Genomic DNA, 27,234 nt, shown 5'->3' with positions numbered 1-27,234 from the left:
GCCGCGTGGTACCAGGACGCGGGGAGCTGCCGTTGAGCGCAGCATGGAGGAGGCGGCGGCGGGTGAGGGCAAGGCGGCCCACAGTCGGAACGGCCATGCCGAAGGCCCGGCGGCGGAGGAGCGGCGGGGCGGCGGGGCCCGGCTGCGGGGCTGCCGCGGGTTCCTGCGGCGCAACGCGCTGGTGCTGCTGACGGTGTCGGGAGTGGTGGCCGGGGTGGTGCTGGGGGCCGCCGTGCGCGGCGCGGCGCTGGGCCCGGCGCAGATCGCCTACCTGGCCTTCCCCGGGGAGCTGCTGCTGCGGATGCTGCGGATGGTGATCCTGCCGCTCGTGGTCTGCAGCCTGGTGTCGGGCGCCGCCAGCCTGGACACCCGCTCGCTCGGCCGCCTGGGCGGCATCGCGCTCGCCTATTTCCTGGGCACCACGCTGCTCGCCTCCGGCCTCGCCGTCGCCCTCGGCTTCATCATCCGCCCCGGCGCCGGTGCCTCCGCGCTCAACACTCCCGGGCTGGGGCTGCCGGGCGCGCTGCCCACCAGCAAGGAGACGGTGGACTCCTTCCTCGACCTCGTCAGGTGAGGCCGCCCCGCTCCCCTCCTTCCCCCGCCCTCCCGCCGCTGGAGGATGATGACAGACCCGGCAGTGTTGCACGCTGCAGCCGGGGCCGGGGAGCCCCCCTCCTCCTCTTCCTTGTCAACCTCTTTCTTCTCAACCTCCTTCATTTTCTTATCCTCCTGCATCTTCACATCTTCCTGCATCTTCCCCTCATTCTTCTTTTCCTCCTTCTTACCATCGTCCTCATCCTAATCCTGTCTTCTCCAGAAGCAAGGCTCTCTGCCCAAGTACCCACAGCCCGGTCAAGTGTAGGGCTTCATGGTACTCTGCTTCTCCCCGCTTTGTTTTTAATTTTGCCTGGGTGGCTGCAGGGATGAGTCGAGGCTTGCTCAGAATTCTGGGTGCCTGGGCCCGTTTTTGGTTCTGCCTGGAGGGAGAGCGGCTCCTGGGTGCTAGCTGTGGGGCAGGCTTTGCCTGGCACTTTCCCCTGCCCTCCTACCTGTTGTTGCCTGTCTCCCGCAGGTAGAGCAGGGCTGGGCAGCTCTTCCCATCCCTCACACACACCTTTTTCTTTAGTTCTCCAACACTTAGTCTCCTCACCCAAATGCCTACCTCTTAAGAGTGCCCTCCCATAGTTGTGGGCATGGAAATGCAACCCTGCAATTCCATGGAGGACATACCCTAAACATTGTCCAGTGTGAGGATGCTCTGTAGGTTTGTGAGCTTCCCATCCTACCTCTGCATCTTGCAAAGACAAGACTTGCATTCCCCAGATCTATCTGGAAATGACTTCCACTTCTAACCAGATAATAGTGTTTTTGTATATCCTTACTCCTCCTTACAAAGTTGCAGACTTCACCCTTTTTTTTTTCTCCTCTCAAAGCCCATGTCCTGTTGAGATCTCTCTGGCTTTTTAAATAAGATAGGAGCATACAGACAAACGAGGCAGGCATCTAGATGGTGCTTTGAGTATTGGACTTCCAACTACATTTCCTTGTGCTTTGCACCCAGGTGCAAACAGAAGAATAAGGGAGGGGACCTGTGTCACAGCAAACTGGCTGGAAAGTTGAGCTTAGTGGAGATCCTGGTAATTATGAAGCTGAGTGGGTTTTTTCTTTTATTTTGGTTGTTTGCTTTGCTTTTATGAGTCCAGTTTTTCAGCTGAGATATATTTTTGCTCTGTCTGGACAAGTGGATGTGGCAACAAAGATAAAAAGACTTTCTGAAAAAAAAAAACCAACCCCAAACCCAGAACTGTATTTACAAATTCAGTTTAATGTCCTTTTCTCCCCCTGAGACAAGTATGTTCCCTTTGGACAGAAAGTAAGTCTGGTTTGTTCCATTGGCAGCCCATGTACTCAGTGTCCTCAGCTCACCTCTCCCTCTCTTAAGAACCAACAATTAAGGACCTTTCTTAAGGACCAGCAGTTCCTGACAGCCTGTTAAGAAGGAATAGCAGGACAGTGGGAGTAGGTAGTCTGGCTGTGGTAGTGATATATTGTTGAATGGAGAGGAGGCAGGTGAAGGAAAATTACCAAAAAAAAAGGAGTAGGCACACCTGGGAGAGTTGGGGAGATGCCTGTAGTGATTGCTGCCCCAGTGCATCCTGGCGTGGCTGCTGTAGCTGGCGTTACATCCCTGTGTCACCTGGCAGCATGGAGTAGGATGGAGTTAAGGAGCAGGCCAGGGATGTTGCAGTGAGCTTCAGGCTGTGGGTAATAGCTAAAGTTCAGAGCAGACAGCTGTTTCTTGATCTGGTCTGTAAATGCAGGTGGAGAGTTCATCTTCAAAGGGGTTATGATGGTGATGGGATGGAGTCCCTAATTCCGAAGTAGTGCTCATAATGATGAGCCTTGGGTAAAGCATGGTGGGTTGCAGAGGAATTTCCTTTTGGGAGATGAGAGGACAGGAGGTTTCCCCCAATGCATGGATGGGGGGCTGTGAATACAGCTTTTTCTTGGAACCCCAGGGAAGGGTTGTTGCAGCCACACTCTTGGGCAGTCAAGTTGCTTCAGTAGTGACAGTGAAATCCACTCCAGAAAAGTTGTGATGATAGCCATCACTAAAATGTTCAGTCTTAGCACAAATCCCTGACAGACCCAGGGATGGAGAGAATATGTGATTTTCAGGAAATAGGATCTCTCTCTTTGCCATGTAATGTTATTTTTTTAACTGTTCTTGAAAATGTGTGCTTCGGTTTGAGCACTGAAATTGGTCCCTGCCAAGATGAAATTACTAGAGTAACCTCATCTTCAGATAACAAAGCCTTGATTCTGTAGGGCCTGGAGGGTTGAAATGATTGTTTTTGGTGTGGGTGGGTCTTGCAGCATGCTGTTCTTTGCTTCTTGTTTTATCTCGTCTGGCCATGAAACTTTCTATTAGATGCAAGAAAACTTTGTTTTCAGTTGTGTCACAAGTTGTGTCCTTCAAAGCTTTGCTGCTGCTTGGTTTCAGAGGAAGTGTAAAAAGAAGTTGCAGATGGGTAAACTGAGTCCCCCTATGGGACTGAACACCATTGTAAAACATGGCCCAGGGAAGAAGCAACAAAGAGGAAATCATGACTGTGTGTCACTGTTTGCTTCTTCAGATCCCTTCTGCCTTTGGGAAGTCTGTTAGGTAATGACCAAAGATGTTGCTTTTCATTGTTGCAGTGATGTCTGGAGGCCAGCTTAATTCTTGGTTTTCCTTTTCCAAGTCTAAAGCTTCCCCACAAACACGTGTCTAGGCATGGAGAAATGACCACTGGAAAAAAGATTTATCTTGGGCTTTGGTATCAAATGAATGATGATGGACTGTGAACACAAAGGCTGTCTCTGTTTTATTTTGTCCATTGACCATAACCTCCAGATCTGATTTATCTGTTTAAAGGTGCTGGAGCACCCTCCTGGTTTCCCTTCTGGCAAGTGCTGGAGGCAAGCAAGCCTTGAATGTGTCTAGTCAGGGCTTAGGCACACTGTCCTCTGCCCCAGGACTTGGGGTGGGGACAGCAGAGCTGTTGTAAGGTGCTTTTGTGCCCCGAAGCAGGGATGCTGATGGCTCATCTCATCTCGGGTCTGTCATGTGGGCAGCTCCTGGGAGCTTCCTGAAGAGGAGCATGGCCAAATCACTGCAGTGATCACGGGAGGGGATTCAACAAGAGTTCCCAGCTACTTCCACAAGGCTCATGGCTTTAAAAAAAGCACCCAGTAAGTGCGGTGTTCTCTGAACTTAAAGCCGGATCTTGGAATTCCTTAACTCTGTCAGCAGAAGATGAGGGGAGTGAAGGGAAATCTTAGAATTTCTGGGTTTTTCCCTTATTTATTTGGTGGAGAAGCTAAAGCAACAGGGAATAAAGAGAGCTTGTGAGCTTGATTGTGAAGTAGCTGGCAGCTGGAGGAAAGGGCTGGCTGGGATATGGTGGGCTCTGGGGCTCAGCCCCCACCTGAGAAGGTGCCACTGTACAGAGCTGGCTTGGCTCTGCTTGTGCCCTGCATGTAACCGGGGGAGGAGAGAGGTGGTGACAAGGATGGGACTCCAACCACCTGCTAACACAGCCCACCTGCAACTTAATGGAAAGCAGTTGAAACAGCAGGATGAAGTGTTTTGCAAGAATCTATTGATTTGTTAACACTTTTGATGGGCAATTGTCACAACTGAATGTTTCAATAAGATCAGAGTTTTGTTCTGGCTCTGATTTATATTTGCTGATTCAACAAAATTGAACAATTTCACAGGAACCTATTGATCCCGTCAAAATTTCTGTCAGTGGGTGATCGTGGCATTTCATTTCAGTGAGGTCAGTGTTTTGCTTTCATTTTATACAAAAGACTTAAGCAGAAAATCTCACTCATCAAAAAAGGAACATTTCAACAGATCATTTTACAATATTTTTTTTAGTGGAAAAAAAGATCTGAAACAGGCTTTCTTTGCCCAATTTTGGGATGAAAACATGTTTTGCAACTGTGGAATTGGCTTTGGGGAAGGGAATTCTGTTTTTAATCCAGCCCTAGCTGTAATAGTCTGGGAAGGGAAGGAGGTAATCCCTCCTTTTTAATAGGAAGAGTGCACAGAGGTCTACATGTCTGCCCCAAGCAGTAAGGTCAGGGTTTCCCAGGTTGCCAGGCAAGTCTGCAAAAGCTGTTTAAATTTTATTGCTTCTCACTGCCTTCTCTGTCTCTCTGCCAGATGTTACCAGCTGAGCTGCCAAAGGGAGCACCCACAGCAAGTTTGTGCCTTTGCTCCGAGTGTCTTTGGGGCCGTAGGGAAGGCAGACATGAGCACAAGGAGAAGGATCGGTTGTGTTTTGCTGGCTGGGCTGCAGAGCAGGTGGTCAGAGTGGGCCACTCAGGCAGTGACCCTCTCCTGGGCACCAGTTGCTCCAATAGCACTTGTTCCTTATAGCTTTGGTCTTCCCAGTGAATCACCCAAAACCAGCAACCATGAAGGCCATCTCTGAAATCCCAGTGGGGAAAGACAGTAAAACGTGTCTGTTAAAAAAGGAGAGGGAGATGCCACCTTTGAAGTCATAAATAGAATAAAAAGTGGCCAGGCAATGACTGCAGTTATACCAAGAGATAGGCTGACTTCTGGCTTTGAAGCTGATGGCTAGTTCTTAAAGTAAAGGTAAGCGTCCCTCTTTGCTTGTGTCACTTTCTGAGTCTGGAATCTCTCTTGAAGTACAGGGATTGCTGACTGATTTTTGTAGGAAGAACTCAGTGTTTTCATTCATGTGCCTGCATTGTCTGGCAGGGTTTTCTAGTAAGCCTCTGAACATTTCTGCTCCTCTCATTTGTTCCTTATATCTGTTGCCTTTTACTACTGACTCCCCCCAGTTACGTTTTATTTTCCAAGCATCAAAAATACAGGCTGGACCATTAAGGCAAAAAAGTATCAAATATCTGCTATAAGTAAATACATTTTCAAGTTTCTGTGTGTTACAACAAATGCACATACTCACAAATATGAGTATGTCCAGGGCACGTGTTGTGCATCCACGTATCAAAAAGCAGATGAGGAAAATTGCTGTGTGACATTGAATAAAAATCTTGGGACAGAAAGAAAAATGAAGGTAATGAAGGGTACTGGGCTCTGGCATTTTGCCACAGGTGCAATAAAGTTACTGTGAGTGGACTTGTACCATTGGGAAAAAAACCTGAAAACTGGAGATAACTAACACAGAATATTTTTTTTCTAGACTTCCTCAAAAAAAGTATGTTTTTCAACAGCAAAGTTTTCGGCCTCAGAAGTGGAACCTTTTTGTAAGAAGCAATGCAAGAGGAATGTGTAGTATTTTAGGGTTTCATTCCATTTGCCTGGATTTCCCTTCATGCTTTTGCTGCCAGAGCAAAGTTGTTTGCAGAGCTCTAGCAAACGAATCATTTAGAAACAGTTGTTAATCATAATCCCTTACACATACAGTGGAGGAGTTCCTGTGTAATCCTCATCCCACTGGTGGTAAGATACAGGGCTGTAAAGAAGAGAGCAATTTGACCATAATATCAAAATGGAGAAGGAGAAGAGTTACAGCCCCCCTTTTCTCCCTTTGCAGCTCCAGGTTTCCTTAGTCGTCTGGGATTCCCAAGAGTGGATGTTGCAGCTAAACTAAGATTTCTATTACAGCAGAAATACAGTGGGATCTTCCTGGGGAGTAATGGTCCATTTTTGACTGGTAAGAGCAGCTTTTCACAGGAAGAAAGGTGCATTTTATCTAGCTGTGCATAGGGGAGATGGTGTGATGAGCACAGTATTCAAGCAGGAAATACTCACACACTGAAACACCCGCCCTTAGTGCTGCTGCTTTCTTGTTCCTATTTTAAGAGGATCTGAGAGGGGTGCTTTCTCATCCTATGTGTTGTGCAGGTACGTGGAGGTTTCCTGGCGCAGCCCAGCTGTTGCTTCAGCCCCAGGACGCAGCTGTCCCCCATGGCAGCTGTCCGATGGATTTCTGATGTGGGTTTTTTTGGGGCTGTCTGCACAACTCGCAGCACGCAGAGAGAGGCTTTTGTGCCTGGTGCTTGGTGAGGGGACTAAGTCTCTCTGTGCCACATACTTCACTTTTATGGCACAAAGGAGGTGGGGTCTGTGCATGTGTGGAGTGAGGTGCTGGCAGCAGTGGAGCACCTGGGGTGCAGGGAGCACATCTGTCCACCTGCCATGTTGTGTTATTATGGCCTATCTCATTCGTGCTACGTGCAGCAAGTTTTGTCTCCCTGCAGTTTGGGGCCAAGGATGTCTGATCCCACACTGCTGTGCTGGGCTCCTTATCACCCAGAGCCGGGGTTTGGCCAGTGCTTCATTCTTGCGATAATCCACATCTGCTTCAAAGAGGCGACTGTGTTCTCTAGTACAGGGCATGGGGATGGGGCCATCAGAAACAGTCAACAATCCAGCCATACAACCAGGGTGATTTCCCTAAACTCCATGTTTGAAAGCTGGCTTTCAAAGCAAAAAAAAAAACCTTCTAAACGTTTGGTCCTCACAGAAAAGCCAACTGGCAGACACCCAGATTTCATTTGCATGCCCAATTACCCAGCTCATCAGCTTTCCTGTTTGTTGGTTCACCCTCATAGGAGGGATGTCCACACTTCCCCATGCGACTCCTCTGCTCACAGGGACAGAGCTGTGTCTGAGTTTCTGTGGTAGGTGAGCTTCACCTCACCAGGTGTGAGGAGCAAACCCTGCAGGCACAAGTCCATGATGGGCCCAGGCAGGTCACCAGCCAGCTTTTGTCTCTCCCCGGAGCACGCACCATCTTGCCCCATTCTTTTAGGCTGTGGTGGTGGTGTACAAATCCATCCAAGGGTAAGAACTTGTGATCTGACCCACCTGTAATTAAAGATGAATTTAATTCACATGCTGACTGATCTTAGGTGAGGAATGAGTACAGTCTGTGCAGACCTCCTGCCTCTAAGATAAGCCATTTATTTGTTGATTGCTTTTTATGACGTGACACATTTTGTTGTTAAGCTTTGGGATTGGAAACAGAGAAGCAAAACATTATTTTATGTGGTTTTGGTATTTAGCAGTCAGGTATACTTAGAAGTTGGATTGAACAGAACATACCCCTCCTGAGCTGCTTGATTAAGATCCAGATTTTTTTACTTGGCTAATTGTCAAGTCCTGTGACTGGTGCTGGAAAAATAAAGCAAAGTGTCTACTCTAGGTTCTTTTTTAGCACTATTCACATGTGAAGTAAGAACCTGCCCCTTGCCTTGCTGTAATAGGGTTGCTGGCATCACTTAACTATGTGCTTTAAGTATATGCTTGGAGATAAGTTAATGTTTGGTTACTGAGGCCCATGCCTGACATACTGTGCAAATTATGGAGGGTTTGGTTTCCTGGCCACATTTAAACACTGGAGAACCATGTTGTTTAGGCTGTAGGATTGCTTCCTTTGGTTTTGTTTTCATCAGGATGGAAAAGCTGATTTAAAGAAAAAAAAAGAATTGATTTCTGGTTGCTTTTCAGTCTATTTTCATCTCTTTGCTTCTTCAAAGTCCAGTCAGTTCTTTTTTTGAAAAAAGTAATCATCCTGCTATGAAAAGCTGAAAAGAAATATCCTTTTTTTCCCAACAGCATGGGCCCATTTGTATATGTGATATTTTACTCCTGATAAAAGCAAGTTTGCTTTTATTTTACTCAAGGTTTTTATCCACCAGGGAGTTCCAGCTGTGCAAGAACTGGAACAGCTGAATGGACAGCACGTTAGCTGTCCATTGATCTTATTTGACCAATTCTTTAGCGCCTTTGCAGAGTGAGAGCTCGCTCTCGTGCTTTCAGACAGACCAGCTGTATTGTCAGCTTTTGAGGAGGAAAAGTTGGTGTTTCTTTCATGCTTGGTGGAATGTAGACTCCAGAAGACAGATTATTCTTGCAGCAATCTTCCTAATACACTTGTAGTGCAACTGAGAGAGAGAGGCCGAGGTATTTCACAGCAGATGAATGTTTGATGAAGTTCCATGGCCTTTACAGTTGCTGTCAAGGCTGTGGGAAAACTCCCCGTGTGGCAGGAGAATGGAGCCATGCAACCAAAAAGGCCAAAGTCCTTATCTGGGCCATATTTTAATCTCCCTCTTGCTTTCAAAGATTTGACTCTGCTGCTCCATTTCTTGCTCTGGTTTGGATTTGCACATTCCATGTCATTCGTGGAATGACCACAGCTGAAAGCCTCATTTAATGTTTGCCAGGATAACTACGGCAAAAATGGGGGGAAGTTAGCAGGGCACAGCCTGGAGGGAGCTGCAGCTTCCTCGGAGCAGCGCAAGGAGCAAAGGATGGGGAGCAGCTATCCAGGTGGTTTTTACCACAATTAACTGGCTCTGGGTAAGGTCTTCTGTTTCCTTACCGTAAGAGTTCTTGTGCCTCTGTGATGCCTTCTACTGGCAATATTTTCTGCTCATACCCATCACCTTCCTAGCCTTGCCAGCTGGGGTCCTGCCCAGAGATCAGCTTTTATTCCTATTTTCCTTTCTGACACAGAAAACCAAAAGGTGTCATTTAACATGGGGACACATACTCTTTGCCTATAAGGGGAGAAAGGAATTGTAGCATTAAAACCAACTGTAAGATGCCACAAGAAGCTTGGAAGAATTCCCTGCTTGGTCCAGTTCACTATTAATTTCCTGTCTGCATCCTGTATGCAGATACTGGATGCTCAGAGAGAGTGTACATCACTTTGCATACTGTCCTCTCTGCACTAACCTGATGCTAGATTGGCATTTCTGTGTGAAGGCACTACTGGATCCCAATGTTCCATAGGAGTTGCCTGTACTTTCCGTCTGTGTTGTCAAAGCCCTTGCAGAGAAGTCTGGCCTGTGATATTGTTCTGCTCTGCCTTGGTGATTAGGGAAGCTGGCCTTGCTGTGTTGAAGGGTTAAGCCATTCTCATAAGTGGATTTTGCTGATTGGATTGTCCTCTATGTTGATGCTGTGATCGAAGTGTAATCACATGAGCAATGTTAAAAATCTGCCTGACACTGGAGGCCACAAGCTGGTGCTGCAGCTGGTGTGGCTGAGCCCGTTTCTGTAGCCACTGGGCAATGGGTGTGTGTAACCACTATTGTTTCTGATTGCCTCTGGTGGCCCTGCCCAAAAGGTGAGGTGTGGCAGACAAGTATCTGTCATCTCTTTCACGTGAGCCGAGGCATCCACACCTCTGGACACACAGCAAGCTCCGTGCTGCTACAGTGTCCTCTGTGCCACACACCTCACCAGCTCCAATGTGCTTGCCTTTGAGAAAGGAATTCTGTTTCTGAGAGCAGGATACATCGGTGCATTCATTTGAGAAGTTCTCCATGACGTATTGCATTTCTTGTTTGTCGTTTACAGAAACCTGTTTCCTGCAAATCTTGTTGCTGCGGCTTTCCGAACGGTAAGGTCTGTGTGGACTTTGGACGTGAGCTACAGTGCACAGGCTCTTTTATTGGAAGAGGACTAGAAAGATGGTGTAGGAAATACCAAAAGTTAATTTACTTACGGAAGGTGGGGTTTTTAAAAGCACATGATATAGTCAGACATACAACTTCCATGGAAAATGATTTGAAAAGTATTCCTCAAACAAAAGCATATTCAAAGCCCATCTTTTCTACCTTCACCAAAAATATTCTTAAAACTTTGGGTGTCATGTTGGGCAGCAGTGGCAATCCTACTTTGTGCCAGGCTGCTTATCATTTTGCAGGAGCTAGCTGGGAATCCCTTGGCTATGTAGGTTAGAGCTGGGCTCAGAACAGACAAGGCTGAAGAATTCTAGGCTCCCACATGTGTAAGCATTACCCATTGCCTGATGGTTTTATTCAGTAGTTTCCGTTGTATCCCTTGCTGGATTAATTACTCAGCCTGGCTTCTCTTCCAACAGAGACTATTTGGTGGGATGATAACTGGCACCGGAACACAGTGTGGTTTAAACTGATGGATAGGAGCTGTAGGGCTCCAAAAAGATTTTCATTTAGTTATTATTGCTAATTTTAGGTGTCAGGATAGAGAGGGTTGAGAATATTGTCATGGTGCAGAGTAATTCTTTATGATACAGGAGCAGAACAATAGCTTTTGCCTTCATGGTGTTCTGTGGGTTTGCTTTTGTATCAAAACCAAGGGCAAATTCTTAAAATCAAGTTCCATTTTGCGTGAATATATAATGTATATATATATATATATATATATATATAAAATGTATTCCATGAGTAAAAACAGAAGCAGTACAAAAATAACACCATGAAAAGGATATTCTGTGATGCCTCGAGTGTCGAGGTTGCTTGTGTTCAGGGATGAAATAAAGCAGTCCTCTTTTCCTCTGTGGTGCTGTTGTCACAGGGAATTGACAAGGACAGAAGCTTTTCCTTCCCTCATATTTAAAGAAAACAAGCCCAAAGAAGTGCCCTGCTTTTGTGAGGTGTCTGGTTTATTTATCAAAGTAAACTGTTGCCCTAGATTTTAGATATTTTGCTGACAATTTTAATGCCTGCCTCACCATTTTTTTCTGGTTGTGGTTTCTTTCTTACCTGCAGTATGCGACAGATTATAAGATGCTGCTCAGAAACACTACCTCTGGAAACACCACATGGGAAAAGGTAAGGTTGCTTCTTAGGTTTTGAAACAAATTGTTGTCAGTAGTATTTGACTACTTCACAGCCTTTAATCCTTTCCAGCAGTCTTGGGAAAGAAACAAGTACTTTTCTTTGCCTGGAACTGAGATACACACAGGCTGGATGAGTACCCACAGCCACAAGAGAAAGCTGTGATGGAGAGTTGAGCTCAACTGATGTGACCCATGACACTTTATTTTTTTAGGCTGTGCTTTCTTAGACCTGGTCTCACTTGATCTAAGTTTTAGTCAGTCTGCCTTATGTTTCCAAATAACTTTCTGTAGACTTGGAATTAAATAGCAATCAGGCTGGCTGAGTATGTCCCTTAAGCCTTAGTCTTCATTAAGAGTTTGGAGAGAATGAGTTTTTTTCCCTCTACCCAAGGCTCTTAAAAAAAAAAAGAGATTTGTTGGGTTGAGAATTTTTTCTCATTGCTGAAATTTCGTTTGAAGCAGTAACAAGTGGTCTGAAGGAGTAAAAATTACAGACAGAACATTACAAATAGGCTCTTGTTGCAATGGTGTCAAAAAGGGAACTGATGTGTAGGTGTAGACAAAGCAGAGAGTGGTATCTTCTATATGTAGCTGGTAGGACTTCCAGAGATGCTCTGTATCTCACTGAGTGTCATTTCTCCTGCAGACAGGGCTATCAAACATGTTTGTTACTGGCCAGAGCCAACATGTTGCAGGCCCAGCAGTAATTACCATTGTCTTACAGGCAGCATGCTGTGAAACAGACCCAGGGTCCCAGCCTGCAAGGTGTCACCTTGCTCCAAATAAAGTGTCTCATGTGCTGCCATGGGATTTTGGGGAGACTGGTCTGAGAAATTTCAAGGTGATTTTCTCTTCCTCAGGCTCATTCTGGCTGTCTGAGCTCAGTATCAGATGTTGGGTTACTATGTTTTTAATATGATTTGAATTCCCCTAGGGCAAGAGACTTGTAATGTTTGCATTTGTCATGGAAGGGCTCAGCTGGGGTTTGCACACCAGTTTGTAAAACCATAAAGGAAAAAGCAGTTTATGCTCCCCCAGGGAGCTCTGGAGCCTATCCCTGAGCACAGGAAGCATTGGCTTCATTACCTTCTCCTCCCCGTGCATGGTGTGTGAGCAGGTGATGCAGAACAGTGTTTGCAGACTCTGCTTCCAGCCCTGGGCTGAACTTTCACCAGCCCTGGAGACAGGATGACAGGTGACTGGGATGATGCATGAACTGAGCAGGGGCAAAGCTGTGCCTTGCCTGAGAGCCTGGCATCACAGGGTGAGCAGTTCCACTGGGGAAGGAGGCAGCTCCCTCCGCTCGGCGCTGCCCGTGCCTGTGGGATTGCATTAGCCCAGATCCGCAGTCACCCCGTGTGACACGGATGCAGCCAGTGACTGCAGAATGCCAAGAGGGCACTTTCTCTCTCGGTGCCCTCCTGTCCTCGGGCAGTGCATGCCCCTGCAGCATTGTGCTGCTAGAAACACGTTCGGTATGAAAGGCAGCGTGTGCTTAGCGTTGCGTGTTTGTTGCAGAGTGCACAGTTATTCGACGTTTAAGCAAGGGTAAATGAAAGGGGAGCAAGTCTTATATTTATCTTCAGTGTCAGGTTTGATATGGGCTCCTTAGCAACCAAGCACGTATTAAGGCTAACCATATCCATTGGACAGAGTGCTGGCTGTCAAGTATTTTCTTAATGCTTGTTCAATGCCATCACTTTTCCTTAAGAGATAAGAATGCATCTTTTGGTCCTCTAAAATGCAAGATTATTTTTTCATTTTTCCTCTCTCTTTTTCCTGCGTATCAGTCTCCTGTTTGATGTAACATCAGAAAAAATATTCTGAATATGCCACTGGTGTCTGTTTTTGCCAAGTTATGATGATGTAAAGGTTATTTCCACTACTACTTTTCCAAAACCTTTCTCAAGTTGTTGGAGCAAAACCAGAGCTGAGCTCCTTTAATTCCAGCAGACGCCCTTCTGTCTCTAGGGAAGAACAGACCAAATAAAAAGAGAGCATCATCTCAGTTTTGTTAGCTTAGTTTCAGTACTGGTCTGACCATAGTATTTATGGATAGATGAGAATTAAGTTTGGAAAGAAGAGTATGATTTTTGGATATCATAGTGACAGAAGTTTGGTTCCAGAGCAATAAGATCATATTCCTATCTACTTTTTTCTTTCTTCAGCAGAATATTTGAGTGAAGAGGAGAAATGTTTTCCTTCAATTTTCCATACGAATAGTGTAGAGCAAAATTTTCCATTGATTCTATTTTTTCCCCCCACTGGTTAACAGGCCCTGTCTTCTCTTGCTGATGAAATGAATAATGGGGCACGTAGATGTTTGCTCAGCCATGTCCTTTTTTTGTTGTTTCACATGCTCACCTCATGTTTACCCAGCTTTTATGGCCACATCCTCTCTGTTGCTTTGGCAGCAAGACTTCCTGGGGCACGGACTATCGCACTTTACCATCTGCAGGACAGGGAGCCTGGGGGGGCTCAGTTCCTTTTCTGACAGGAGTAAAAATACACAAACCAGTGGTTGCTCTTCTTCCTCACACCACATGGCTGCATTTTCTTTTCAGCCACCTACTACTGGGACAGTTCAATGTCAGCAGTTGTTTCCTTGATAAGCATTTTGTTTCAAGAGCTCAAAAACAATGGGATCTTCAGAGAGATTCAAGGACCAGAAGAGCTCCATGAATCTTCCTAAGAGAATGAATAATTTCAGGCAAACAATAGCATGTCCCATAGTTTGTCCAGGAACAAAGTTCTCAATAAAGCTGTTTTTGTTTGGTGTCCACAATGCTGCTTGGTTTGGCAGCCCCTTTGGGGTGATGCACTCTTCTGTTAGAGTACAAAAAGGCTGTTCAGCATCTGCCAGTTTTAGAGGCAGGGATTGTGAGGCTCTTCCGCTGAAGATTTACTGCTGGACTCATTCCATATTGTGTCGCAATGAGGTGGAATTCCCTGAATGCTGCTGCAGATCGTCCCCTTGATTTGCAGGGAGAAATTTCTTGCAATATGTTACTACTCTGGGCAAGTGATGCATCTTCTGCCTACATCTGCAGTGATGGGAGGCTATGGTGAATGCTGTGTGTTGTAAAGAAATTGGTGAGAGAGAGAGAGAGAGAGAGAGAGAGAGGAGAGCAAGACCTGAAAGTGGGGACAGGATGACAGCGAATAGAGGGAGACAGCTCGCAAGGTTTTGGCAGCGGCACACAGAGTCATCCTCTGGTCACCAAGCGGGCAGGGGGTCCCCAGATCACAAAATCTAGGCTTGAAGGGTTGGTGAGTGTGAGCACTTGGAGAACAGCAGCAGCAGTGACCACAGTGCTGGGAGTAAGGTGGAGAGACACCTCTCCAAGGTTGAAAGAAGACCATGTACTGTCGTTCTGAAGAGTACAGAGTTTCTCTCCCAGCAACACCCAGGTCAGAATGCCAGGCTTTTGCAGCACTGAAACACTGAATTTCTGTTCCACAGTGAAGTTTTATATAATTTTTTTTTTCAGAATGAGAGCCAAAACAAAAGAGTATTCAAAGTTTTTAGGACTTTTTGTAGGAAAGATTTGAGCACATTAGGGTAAAATTCTGTTCCACCTGAACTTCTCATATTAACCCTGTATCAAATGAACCCAGTATAAAATGATATAGATTATAAAATAACATCTCATGTACACAGACTGTTGATTAATGGGAGGGTGTCATTTTTTTGGTCTTAACTTCTCTAACCACAGAAGAGTTTAGAGCTTTCAGTCACAAAAAACCAGAATATAGCCAAAACTCTCCAGACAGAGAAGTGTTACTGTGTCTAACAGCATATTTCTTCAGACATCTCTGGAGATACACTGTGCCTCATGTTTAATATCTGTCCATGTTCTCAGTTCTTTCAATCAGAAATCAATAAGTAGTGGCAGCTTAGCCCTGGACAAGCAACTATCATAAAAATTTGCAGATTCCATATCTAATTATTTTTTACCTAGCAAATAAAAAAAGCTAGCACCTTCACTGTTTGTAAACCCTTCTGTTAACAGCAGTTTAGCCTTCCTGCTTTTGTATGTAATTTATATTTTATCCCCTTCCCTGCAGGACTGTGTTTCCACCTGCCATTGAGAGACAGTCCAGTTCAGCAGTGTACTTCCAGCAAAAACATCATCTTAAGCAGGCTGGTTTTATCAGATTTAGCAGATCAGTATCCTGAGTTCTTTAGTCAATATTCATTTCAAGCTTTTAGCTCAGAATGTATTTTTCTTTCCTAGTGTTGAGCTAGTGTCCACTTAAACTAGCCAAAAGGCCAAAACTTGTACACAAACCTCATCTGTTGTAGAAGTTCTTCCAAATAAAACAACAATTTGACATGTTGAGTTTGTACTGCCAAGTTGGGGGGGAAAAAAGAAACAGTTTGTCAAAACAATTATATTTTTATGTAGCCACAAGAGCACTCATTCAGTTCATATGATACTACACTGCCAAAGAGAGCTCCAGCTCTCTTTGACAAGCAAACCGTGAAGGACTAACATAACTAGTCTGCCCACAGGTCTGCTTTTGTTAATAGGTGGATCCTGTTTTTTATCCTCTCACTTTTCCCAGACAGTGACATGGTTTCTGAGAAGGGGAGCAGGTATCTCCCACAGACATGGACAGATGAAGGAGTAGGCTGCTACAGTTTGCTGCCTTTCTCTGCCTTTCTCCCCTCTTTTCTGCTTCATAATACGTTTTTTTTTTCTTGGGGTTTTCACCTTGGTATCATCATTGCACCAAAATCATGAGTAAATGGGAGTTTTTGTGTTCTCAGTGACCTGAACACAAGTATTATATTGAAGGGCACAAGGGGAGGTAGTAGCAGGCCCTTTCCTTCTCCACTGAATCCATGCCAGCTCATAGCTAGGGAGGTTTGTATCTGAACTGTGTTCTGATCTCTTTGATTCCCTCCAGCAAAATAGGTTCTTCCTTTCCAAAATAGGTTCTGCATGTCGATTTCAGATCAATCAGGCAGCAACAAAAGGAGGTGACCCTTTTGTTAAGTTTTGTGCTATTCTCACATGTAACAAGCCTTCTTGTTTTGTCTCTGCAGATCCCTGTCGGTACTGAGATCGAAGGGATGAACATCCTGGGACTGGTGCTGTTTGCTCTGGTTTTAGGAGTGGCACTGAAAAAGCTTGGCCAGGAGGGGGAAGATCTGATCCGTTTCTTTAACTCGTTCAATGAGGCAACAATGGTCTTGGTTACCTGGATTATGTGGTAAGTGTGTGACTGCACTACAGTCTAAGGCTGATTTATTTTTTTTATCCTGACTATTAATGAGCAAATACATTATTTCACTTACTTCCCTGGAGTCTAAAGTTTATGGGGTGAATGTTGCTCTGATCAATCCCACAAAGCTTTTGACTCCAAAAAAGTCTGTTAGTTAGGGACTGGAGCACACTGAACTTTCTCATTAGGCAGGAAACCAGCACTGGAGGAGGCAGGCACCTCTAGAGAGTGGTTCAGGCTACCTAAGCTGGGGTAGGAACAGCCTCCTGGCTGGGTTTTCCATCAGGTAGGATGAACCTTGGCCTTAGAGCAGTATCATGGCCGTCCTTGCGTAGCTATATGGATTTAGGCTGCTCTTGTGGCACCAGCAGTACTAATACCTCACATACAAAATTAAAAATATTCATAAGGATAGCTAGCAAACAAATGAACAGTGGGACATTTCTCACTCCCTTTCCAAAGCTGGTGAAAAAGCTGTAAATGCACCTTAGCAGAAGTATTTTTTTCCTCCTTCATTCTGCATTTTTTATTTCTACTGTTTTCCTCTCCCTAAGAAGTAGAAGGGTTTTAACAAAACACCTGATTTTACACAGTTAGTTGCTATCATAAGGGATTGAAAAATTCGGTCTCCAAGCAGCTTAAGCTTTTTGCTGTTGAGTGTAATTCCTTGGACACTGAATACTCATAAGAGGCAGTTCATGTATTCAGCTTATTCAGTGCTAGCACTTCAAGCCAATCAGTTGGTATGTAATCTTTTATTTTGTGGCTTATGGGGACCACTGCTACTCTTAACAGTGTAGCCCTTACTTGTTCTCTTTCCTTCCTTAAGGTTCTTGTGTAGTCCTGGTATTTATTCAAAATCTGTCAAGCTGCATGTGCTTCCCAAGGGATACTTGGAATGGTGAAATCATACAAGCAGAAGCAAAGGCAGCTTGAGCTCGTATCTGGTCCTGTTCAACAGCTACTCTCGTGTTTAGCAGCACTTCAGTCTCAACTTCCAGTTCTTTCCTCTCCAGCCTCCCTCTTCAAGGGGAGGAATTCAGTGTTCATGTTTGCAGGGCTTGGGCAGGACCAGGGCTCAGCTGGATCTGGCTAATCAGGGTCCTCAGAAACACAGTTCAAAGGCAGAATTGCAGAGGCTAAGTGGGGAACGTTCCACAGGCCCCCCATGAGATTTGGCCAAGGGAGGACAGAGGTTGCTCCCATGGGTCTGGGACGTAGGGAGATGCTCTCTGCATGGAACAGGGGAGCTGCAGAACCGCTGAGGGAGAGGCAGGCCAGGAAGAAGTGAGTGATCTGAGCAGCCTGAAGGCTTGCCCACCTTTCCAGACCTTTGCATGCTTAACCAAACCTTCAGAAGTTTGTCCTGACTCCACAAATCAGCTTCTCTGAACATGGGCATTGGATTCTTTATTCCTGAGATGTACAGCGAAACCTTTTTTAGTCACATGATTTCCTGGGGCAGGATTTTGGGGAGCTGGATGATCTTTTAGTATTTCTTAATCTTAGAAGCAGAAAGGGATGGAGCATGGACAGCATCAGCAGAGGTACTCAGACACAAACATCCCAGTAGAGCTTAGGAAGGAGCTGGCCCTGGGCCTGCAGTGATTCACACAGTTTATTTAGAGCTGCTGTGCTGTTGGTACAAGGGCAGTTCAGTCTTTTCAGGGCTGATCCCAGCTGCATTACTGGGACCAGAGGTGTGGCTGTGGCCTGCAGGTGGCCCTTCACCTGGAGCAGCTCCAGGTGCTCTTGACAAAGGAAACTTCAAACAAATGCTGACGTGGCATGTTTCTAGATGGGAGGCATGGATGTGTGTGTGTGCCTGGCTGTTAGCTTGGGGGAAACTCTGGAAGCCTGATCATTTAACTTAGTCCTTTTTAGGCAAATAGCAGAGTTAATTGCTGTCTTTGGCACACTCATCAGCAGCCTTTAGCTGAGCTCTCTGGTATGTGCACAGCTTTCTCTTAACACCCACTGTGTTGGCACCCCATATGTCTGTGATTTTGGTGACCTGACTCTGTACTCGTGCTGTGAGTTTCTGCATGTGTAAGACCAAGCACTTTCACCCCTCTCTCTACTTTAGTGATATGATACTGCTCCTCTCCTCTCCCCACTGGTGTCTTGTCCTGGTAGCTCCTGGCAGCATTCCTGCTTCCTGCTCACCTTCCCTTTGGCACTCTCCTAGCTGTGTCTCTGAGGGCATAAGTGAACAGACCTTTTAAAATTTGACTGCTTACCATCCACCAAACAAGAGTCTTAGAAAAGCCTTCCAAATTTGCCTAACCTGAGCATGTGGTGAATAAGGAACCACCCTTCAGTAGGAGGAGCAGATTCTTTAGCAGAATGTCATCTCCAGGATGGAAAATGTCGTGTTTTCCAAGGCTTCTTGTTTGCACTTAATGACAGCCAGTATTTCATTTACACAGGTACGTACCTATTGGCATTATGTTCCTTGTTGGGAGCAAGATTGTGGAAATGGAAGATATTGTGCTTCTGGTGACCAGTCTGGGAAAATACATCTTCGCCTCTATCCTGGGCCACGTCATCCATGGAGGAATCATTCTGCCGCTTATTTATTTTGCAGCCACACGGCAAAATCCGTATCGTTTTCTCTTAGGAATTATCACACCACTTGCCACTGCCTTTGCCACTTGCTCCAGGTGGGTTTCTGTGCCACTTCTGGGATTATAGCCTGGTTATGTTTGTCACCCTAAACTGGCTGTATCCACTTTTAGTTTTAGGTGTGAATATTGTTCCTGAGATTGCGAAAAGAGACTTCTGAGCATAGAGAGTCCCACTACTGTCAGCAGCCTGCTACACAGCACATGCTGATAATTAGCTGTTGAAAACAATTCCTCAAAATATTGGGACTGTAGCATGATGCAGATTTGGAAATATCTTGGAAAAAAAAAATTATTGTCTTTAAATGATCCTGACAGCTGTCCTTTCAATTTTAAGTAAAGTGAGGGTCAGTAGTGAGAGACTTTGTCCTCAGAAGTTTACTTATTAAGTTCAGAAGGACCTGGAACAAATTTAGACTTATTTTTGTAAGAGCAAAGTGGACTTGCTAGTGTAAAGGAATTTAACATTATTGATTTCAGAGATCTGGCCCTATTATTTCTCATAACCAAACTATTGAGCATGTCATTTACACTTTTCTCAAGTACAAACACCTGATCAAATAACACATCTGTAACACCTGAACAAACAACATTTCTATATAAAATCATTAAATCTCTATAAAATCATTTTGGTCATCTCCAAAACTAGATGCATGTCTGTCAAAGGAGCTGAAATACTATTCATAAACTCTCTCCTCTTGCATAGTAGGAGAGGGTTTATGAATAAAACCATGTGATTTGTAATGCAAGAAATAAATCCAAGAGTGATGTTTTATTTTTAATTACTTTTCTGTTCATTTGAGAAGGTACTTAAACAGCATTAACAGAGGTTGCTGTTGCATCTGTTGTATTTATATTATCATAGAATCATAGAATGGTTTGGGTTGGAAGGAGCTTTAAACATCATCCAGTTCCAACCTCCCCTGCTATATTTGCATCTGTTATTGTATTTTTGTAGTCTGAGACTTGTTCATTCCACAGCCATGTAATGCTGCATACTGTGTTAAGTCATGAGTTCTTGCTTCTGGGAGATTAAAGTCCTTATCAGCTATTTCTGGATGAAAGCAGATTATTAAATACCTCTGCTCAAAACTCAAGGAGTCGGGTCCCTCATTGCCATAGTGTCAGAGAGGGACTATAAAATGGCATTGTTGTCTTGGCAGTCCTGCCTGCAGCATGTTAGGAACATGAAAGCCATGAGAGCAATGGGGCATTCAAAGTACTCTGATGCTCTGTGTTTCATTTCTCCCCGTTCTGTTTCCAGCTCAGCCACACTCCCGTCCATGATCAAGTGTGTTGAGGAGAACAACAGAGTCGACAAGAGGATCAGCAGGTTTATCCTTCCCATTGGGGCCACTGTAAACATGGATGGAGCTGCTATTTTCCAGTGCATGGCAACTGTGTTTATTGCTCAGCTGAACAACGTCGACCTCAACGCTGGGCAGATCTTCACGATTCTGTAAGTTGCTTGCAACCCCATCCTTCTGGCCCCTGACACATTCAAGCTGTGGTCTCTCCGTTAATAGCTAGCAGTTTGCATTCCACATCTCTGACCTAAAGCTTACAAACTGCTATGTAACATAATTATAGGGTGATTAAAGGATGGAGTCTTTAAACCTTTACAAGATTTGCCAGAGTCTCGATTTAACAAAAGGTAGAACCTGGGGGGGGGGGGCGGTAATTGAATTCTGAAACAGACTTTGAGCTGTTTAAAGCTCTTTCTCACATGAAATTCCTCTCCTTCCTTAAGCATCTCACTCCTCCATCCTCCAGTCAGCATTAGGCTGGGTAATTGAGGCATTCTGCTCTGCCCAGAATTCCCCCTCTGGATGTCTTAGAAAATTCTCCTGCCATCTCCTCGCTTCCTTATGCATCTTTTTCATACTAAAAACTGTTCCTGCTTACGTCTGTCCTTCCTACCATCACACTGCTGGCTTTCCTGATCAGATCTCTTTTTGTTCCCCTCCTAACTGCTTTGTTCCACTATCCCCTCCACAACCTCAGTCCTACCTCCTTCTCTAAGACTCTCTCCCCTCTATGCCTGGAATATCCTCCAATGTCCCATATCCCATAAAGTGTCATTATCTTCATTTCTCTCCTCAAAATCCCTTAAATGAGGATGATACAAGCAGTTCTGGCTCCTCACTGTGCCCAGCAGCGACAGCTGCATCCACCAGCTGCCTCTTAGGGCTGGTTCCTGGCATTTTTTTACCTTCCCTGGGCAGGTTTTATTTCCTTCTTGGTTGTGTTTCCCAGTATGTTGTTTGTCTATTTAAGGCAGGGCTGGGGCATTGGTTTGTTGTTTTTTTTTTTTTTTGGTGGGTAGCCAAATTAGCTTTTCAGGTACTCTCAGTGAATCAGGTGTGAAGATAGGTCTGAGGATGATGCAGTGATAGCCCAAGGAGAGCTCAGTTGCAGATACCTGCACACAAAACGATGTGCTGAGTACAGGCACTGCAGGTTTCCAACTCCTGATTTGGGGTCTGTGTTGGAATGCGAAGGAGACGCAGAGAATGTGCTGTGCCCTGCACGGCACAGTTTGCCTTTATACATGTGGGGTCAGAAGGTGTAAGTCACTCAGCGTGCTGGAGCTGGGAATGTTAGTAAGGATACAGTTGTGTTGGTTGTTTTTTATCCTGGAAAGGCAGTCCTGGTGTTGAACCCGGAGCCATCGCTATGGTAACTGCTGCGGATCCCTGCTGAGCCCCTGTCCTCTGTACCCGTTCCTTTGCATCATCTGGCAGGAAGGGGTTTGCCTGGGAAGCAAATACTCTGTGTGTCCCATGTTGGAGCGTTTGTTTACAATTCCCATAGCAGGGAAACACATGACAGAGTGCAGCAGGGGAGAGCTGGGAGCTCCTCTAACCAGGCACGGACGTTGATTTGCAGTGTGACGGCCACCGCGTCCAGTGTGGGAGCAGCCGGGGTCCCTGCCGGAGGCGTCCTCACCATCGCCATCATCCTGGAGGCCATCGGGCTGCCCACCAACGACCTGTCCCTCATACTGGCCGTGGACTGGATCGTGTGAGTACTGCAGGCCTCATGTAGCTGCTGCTGCAAGGCATAGAAACATGGAATTGCAGGATGGCTAAGGTTGGAAAAAAGCGTTCAGATTGTCAAGTCCAGCCATCAGTGTAGCATCACCACCATGCTCACCATTTCATGGGGACTCTACCACTTCCCCTGTTCAAATGCTTTACAACTCTTCCCATGGAAAAGATTTTCATAATATCCAATATAAATCTCCCCATGTGCAACTTGAGGCCATTTCTCTCAGCTTGTCACTTGTTACGTGGGAGAAGAGAGTGACATCCACCTCACTACAGCATCCTTGTAGCATATTCAGCTGGAAACGCGGTCAAAGTGCAGAATAAAACCTAGTAGAAAATAAGACCCTACAAGATGTCTACCTACAGGACAGGTAGCTCATCATGGGGAATGGAGAAGGTGGTGCCTTCCCAGTTAAGGCAGTCAGTATGCTAAAATCCCTCTTCAGCTTTTTTATTCAGGCTTTATAGAAATGTATTTCTTCTTGGCTTCAATTCCCTTCAGAAGGGTTGTTAAAAGTCTGTTTAGAAGGTGTTGTTATTGCTGGAAATCAGTTGGACACTAGAATGGCAGGGGAGGACAAAGGAAATTGAGTCTGAATATCAGTTGTGGAAAGCTTCCTTGGTCACATGTGGGAAGCAGTTTCCATCAGAAGCTCTTGTCAGCTATTGTTTGAATTTTTTTTGTAGTTTCAAGACTGGTCAAAGCACTAACACAGGTGTCACAGAGCTGTCCATTGGCAGGACAGGGACACAGGGTATGTGGCACTCGTCACTGCTGTGGGTAGTGTCATGGCTGGAACATGCTGAGAGTCACACGTTTAGTAGACAGTATTACCACCTTTCCTTTCCATCTTCTGGGAAAGAAGTAAGAGGTCAGTATGGGTCAAGTGATCTGAATCCCACTTAGGTAATTTGTTTCCAGTTGGTGGGTTATTGGGCAGTTCATGGTTTAGACTGCACGTAATCCCTCAGCATTGCTTTTTGGAAATACCAGCCTCTCTGTATAGATGGTGCATTCCTACAGCAGATGTGGAAATTAGGATGCCTGAGGATACCCTTGAATTTCAGAGACTGGAGAAGGTGACAGCTGCATTACCTTCCCTTCCCTCACAACACGTGTCTGTGGAGCATAATCATATTCCTTCCTTAGGGTCATCACACTCTTTCTTACTGTAACCTCTTGGGGATCAGCCACCTCCAAAGGACAGGAGAGACAGGCAAAGCAGTGGCTAGCCCTTTTTATCCTGTCTTCCTAAGGAAGTACAGTAGTAGCTGTGCATTCCACACTTGTACTTGCAAGTGCTTGGAGGCAAGAGTGATAAACTTGCCTTTCCTTTCACTCTGGGCTGCTCTCGGCCTGTGTTGTGCTGGCTGCCTTCATCATAAAATATGTAGCATCCCTCTGTGGTCAACACTGTTCTAGTCAAGGAACTCAGCCTTGTGGTAACAAAAGGGGAAGGAGGGAAGAAGCTGTTTAATTACCAGAGAGGACCACAATTACAAGTTGAGCCTCTGTTAAAATTAGGCTGCAGAATGACTAGCAAGTCTCAAAAGGCACATGAAAACATTGTTCTTCTTTATGACCCATAAATATCCTCCATTACACCCTGGCACACTAGTTTTGTGTTGTAGGACCAAAAATTAGGGCAGGTGCTACAGGCAACAGATGCAGAGAACATAAGTCATTCTGCCTGCTTTTGGAAGGATCCCTTAAGTAAGTGCTTGGATTAAGGTACAAATCACTGTAGTTAAAAAAGAGAGCTGGGTGCTCTGAGTTACTTTCCAGATAAGCCCAAAATAAGTTCCTGCTCTGAACTTGCATTTGAAAAATGCTGGCCTGGGGAAAGGGAAGAGGAAGGAGGTGGGCTGTGAAAAGCAGGATGGTTGAGAAAGAGTAGTACCATTTCTGCAACCCACGGAGAGATCAGAACCAGCTGATAGTAACAGTTTGACTGCTCTGGTGCACATCTTTAGTTCTGAAATAGTGATGCTACTTCTGTGGAAAACACCTGTGATAACTACACATCTCCCTTGTCTTCTCCACTGATATGTTAGTGGTTCAGCAGGGGTGAATCAGCTCCCCTTATTGTGTTGTAACTCTTAAACTAAAAGCCTGCTGCTTTGGTTTTTATTTCTTATCTTCACCAGGGACCGAACCACCACAGTTGTGAATGTGGAAGGGGATGCCCTGGGAGCGGGCATCCTTAATTACCTGAATGAAAAGGAAAAGAAAGACAGAGAGCAGGAGCTAAAGGAAGTCACCGTAGAAGCAGTTGCTAACAGCAAGTCTGAAGCGGAAACGTCACCTTTGGTAACCCACAAAAACCCAGTCTCCAACACAACCAGCACAGCAGAGCCTGAATCCAAGGAATCAGTATTGTGAACTCGAGGCCACTCGTCAAGACCAGTCCTAGATGTGGCTCAGGGACTTGTCAACGCACCCAGACGTTTGCAGTGCAACCAGGGGCTGGATGGCTCTTCAAGTGCTCACTTCCAGTCTGTTTTGAAATATGATGGCCTGGGGAAGGGGAGGGAGGTGGGGTAGGCAGAGAAGGGGTGTTGAGAAGGACCACTTGCTTTGTAATAATATTTTGATAGCTTATATGTGTACATGTATACGTGTTGCACGTGCACACTTGTGTACATGTACGTGAGAACTACTATTGAGGCTTCTGGTGTAACAAGGCTTCCATTAGTGAAGGCTCAGATGGGTTGGAGATAGGGAGGTAGACAAACCCAGTATGTGCTTATTGTAGGGAAAAATTAGTAAGCTTATTTTTGCTGCTGTTTGAATGGAGAAGCAGTCTAGAAACTCCAGAGTGGGTGAAAATGTTGCTTAAATTTGTTTTCTAGCCTGGAAACACTTACCAACCATTACAGCCATGATATGAAGCAACATTTTTCTCCCACTCCCCTTCCTCTCATGTTCTCTGATCCATTAAAAACGTTGAATATGTCCTTAAAACTAGCTGTTTTCTATTTTTAATTTTTTTCATTTCATACCTAAATTAATAGCTTATTGGCACTTGTTTCATTCTCCCACTGCATTGCAGCTCATAGCAGCTTTCCTGCCTTTTGGTGAGTAACTCCCAAACTGCGGGACCAAACATAGGAGATCTTCGTGCGGATCAAGGATTGGTTTCCTCCTTTCCTCTAACCAAGCTGTTAAGGAAAAAATCCAGAGGAAGCACAAATTTTAAAAGTTAAAGTAACCCCTTTGGGGCTGAAAAAAATGTTGAGTCTGTTACAGCATTAGTATGTCTGAAAGAGGCTTGCCTGTGACAACATCCATAAATCCAGAAGTCAATTCCCTTCATGAAAACACACATGATCCGCTGCTAGCACACCACATCCTGCTCATGTTTATTTAATGGATAATCCAAACAACTTTAGTCATACTCCTCTTCCAGCAAAATTGAATAGGGGAGGAAAAATTCTGAACACACATCATGTGGAAACTGATGACAGGCAAGTCTGAGTCTTGGCTTGAAAGGGGAAGAGAAAAGGTGAGTTTATAACCCTAAGTATTTCAGTGATTTCTGTGTGGGAGCTGGCTACCTGTTCCTGCTAGGAGTTTGGTCCTGCTGTAAATGTTCTGGCAACAGTTTCCTTTTAGTAATTCTGGGTGGTGCTGGGCCAGGGTAATGCTTTAATGGCAGATGGTAACCTTTGCTTGAGGCTCAGCCAAATGCTTCTGGATTCTTATTCCTCCTTTTTGCCTTTACAGTGTCCTTCCTGAATTTGCATCCCAAACCTGAACAAAGTCTGGCAAACTCATTGCAAAGTTCCTGTTGATTTATCTTGGCTCTTTGGATGCTCATAGGTAAAAAGTTATGACTGTACACATGCCAGGATTTGCTTGGACTTCGGATGTTTTCCCTTAGCTACTTCAGCAAGAGATTGCACGTGGTCAATTTCCACACTGTTAATTCAGCAATATATATTTACACTTAGCTTTGATATAAAGTAATGCTAAGTCTCCCTTTTTCTTTCTCCTCTCTTGCTTCAGAGGAATCTATCTTGGAAAGATACCAGCACTAGGAAGAGGCAACTCCAATTCCATAGCAGCAGCTGCCCTCCTTTGCAAAGCATGCCTTCTGGTAAAGGGACACAATTAATTTTGCAGAAAGACACTCAGAGTGAGATGTGGCCACCCCTGAGGGAGAGCGCGTCATGACTGGCTGGTTAATCCTGTGCACTGGAGCCATGCAGACAATCCAAGTAGGAAAGGATTAGTCAGCCCACTGGGAAACTGCAGGTGGAGTTTCTTTTAAACAAGTTTATTTATAACCATGTCCACAAAATTTGGTCTTTCCTTGGCTCATCTTCAAAATGGAAGGAGACAAACACAATTCTGTAGAGACGTGTTTTGCCCAGCAGATCAACTTTGCATTTCTTCCTGTTAGAATCATCCTGACTCCTTTCGACTCAGGAAACCAAAAGCGCACTTTTAATCTAAGTGTCTCTTTGAAAAATCTGAATGCACCAGAACCCCAAATACTTTTATTTTAAAGCAGTATATGGATGTCTCAAGGAAGCTGAAAATCCTGACTGTCCCCTGTGTGCTGGGTTCTTGTCATGGTTTGATGCTGGCTAAGTGCCAGGCACCCACAAAAAAACCATCTACTTATTTTCCTCTGCTGTAGCTGAGCAGAGGAGGGGGAATTGAAAACTTCATTTTCATGAGTTGAGATAAGGATTATTGAAAAAAAAACACTTTAAGGCAAAACAGGTTTAAAACGTAAACAGTTATAAAGAAGATTTATTATTAACAGAATTAAAAGTAAAAAGAGTAATGAGAACCAAAGCAAACCTTCAGAACACCTTTCATTCCCAGTCCCTCCCTCTTTCCACCGACCGAGCAAGGAAACAAAACACAGGGTTTTGGTCAGTATTTCACTTCTTAAGTGTACTGTAGAAAAATTCTTAAGGGTTTCTTCTGCTGTGCCATGGGGTCCTTCCCACAAGAGACAGTTCTCTGCGAACTTTTCTAGCATGGTTTTAACTTTCACAAGCAGCAGTCCCACCTGAGCCTGCTGCAACGTGAGTCCCTTCCACGGGCCAAGCAGTCTTCCCACAACTGCCTGGCGTGGGTCATTTTAGTTCATGGGGTTTAGTCTTTTAAGGATGAGCTGTTCTAGTCTGGAAGTGAAGCCTCTCTTCTATCTCTGGAAGCAAGGGACATCTCTCTCTGTTTGAGTTCCTCACTAGAGTACAGCTTTTCAG

General features: G+C 45.1%; 1 protein-coding gene across 1 annotated transcript; it reads left to right on the top strand.

Annotated features, from left to right (window-relative positions):
• Positions 1–24,973, top strand: SLC1A4 (solute carrier family 1 member 4). The gene is made up of 8 exons (XM_069009078.1): positions 1–570; positions 9,857–9,899; positions 11,032–11,094; positions 16,156–16,322; positions 18,764–18,997; positions 20,223–20,417; positions 21,848–21,982; positions 24,157–24,973. Exons 1-8 carry the CDS (start codon positions 44–46, stop codon positions 24,389–24,391), a joined length of 1,599 nt encoding a protein of 532 aa, XP_068865179.1. The 5' UTR covers positions 1–43; the 3' UTR covers positions 24,392–24,973.
• The last annotated feature ends 2,261 nt before the right edge of the window (positions 24,974–27,234 follow it).

The sequence above is a fragment of the Aphelocoma coerulescens genome, chromosome 3 (genome assembly GCF_041296385.1).
Source record: "Aphelocoma coerulescens isolate FSJ_1873_10779 chromosome 3, UR_Acoe_1.0, whole genome shotgun sequence".
Taxonomy (NCBI): Eukaryota; Metazoa; Chordata; class Aves; order Passeriformes; family Corvidae; genus Aphelocoma; species Aphelocoma coerulescens.
The sequence above is the reverse complement of the archived record's forward strand: the minus strand, read 5'-3'. Positions and strand labels throughout refer to the sequence as shown.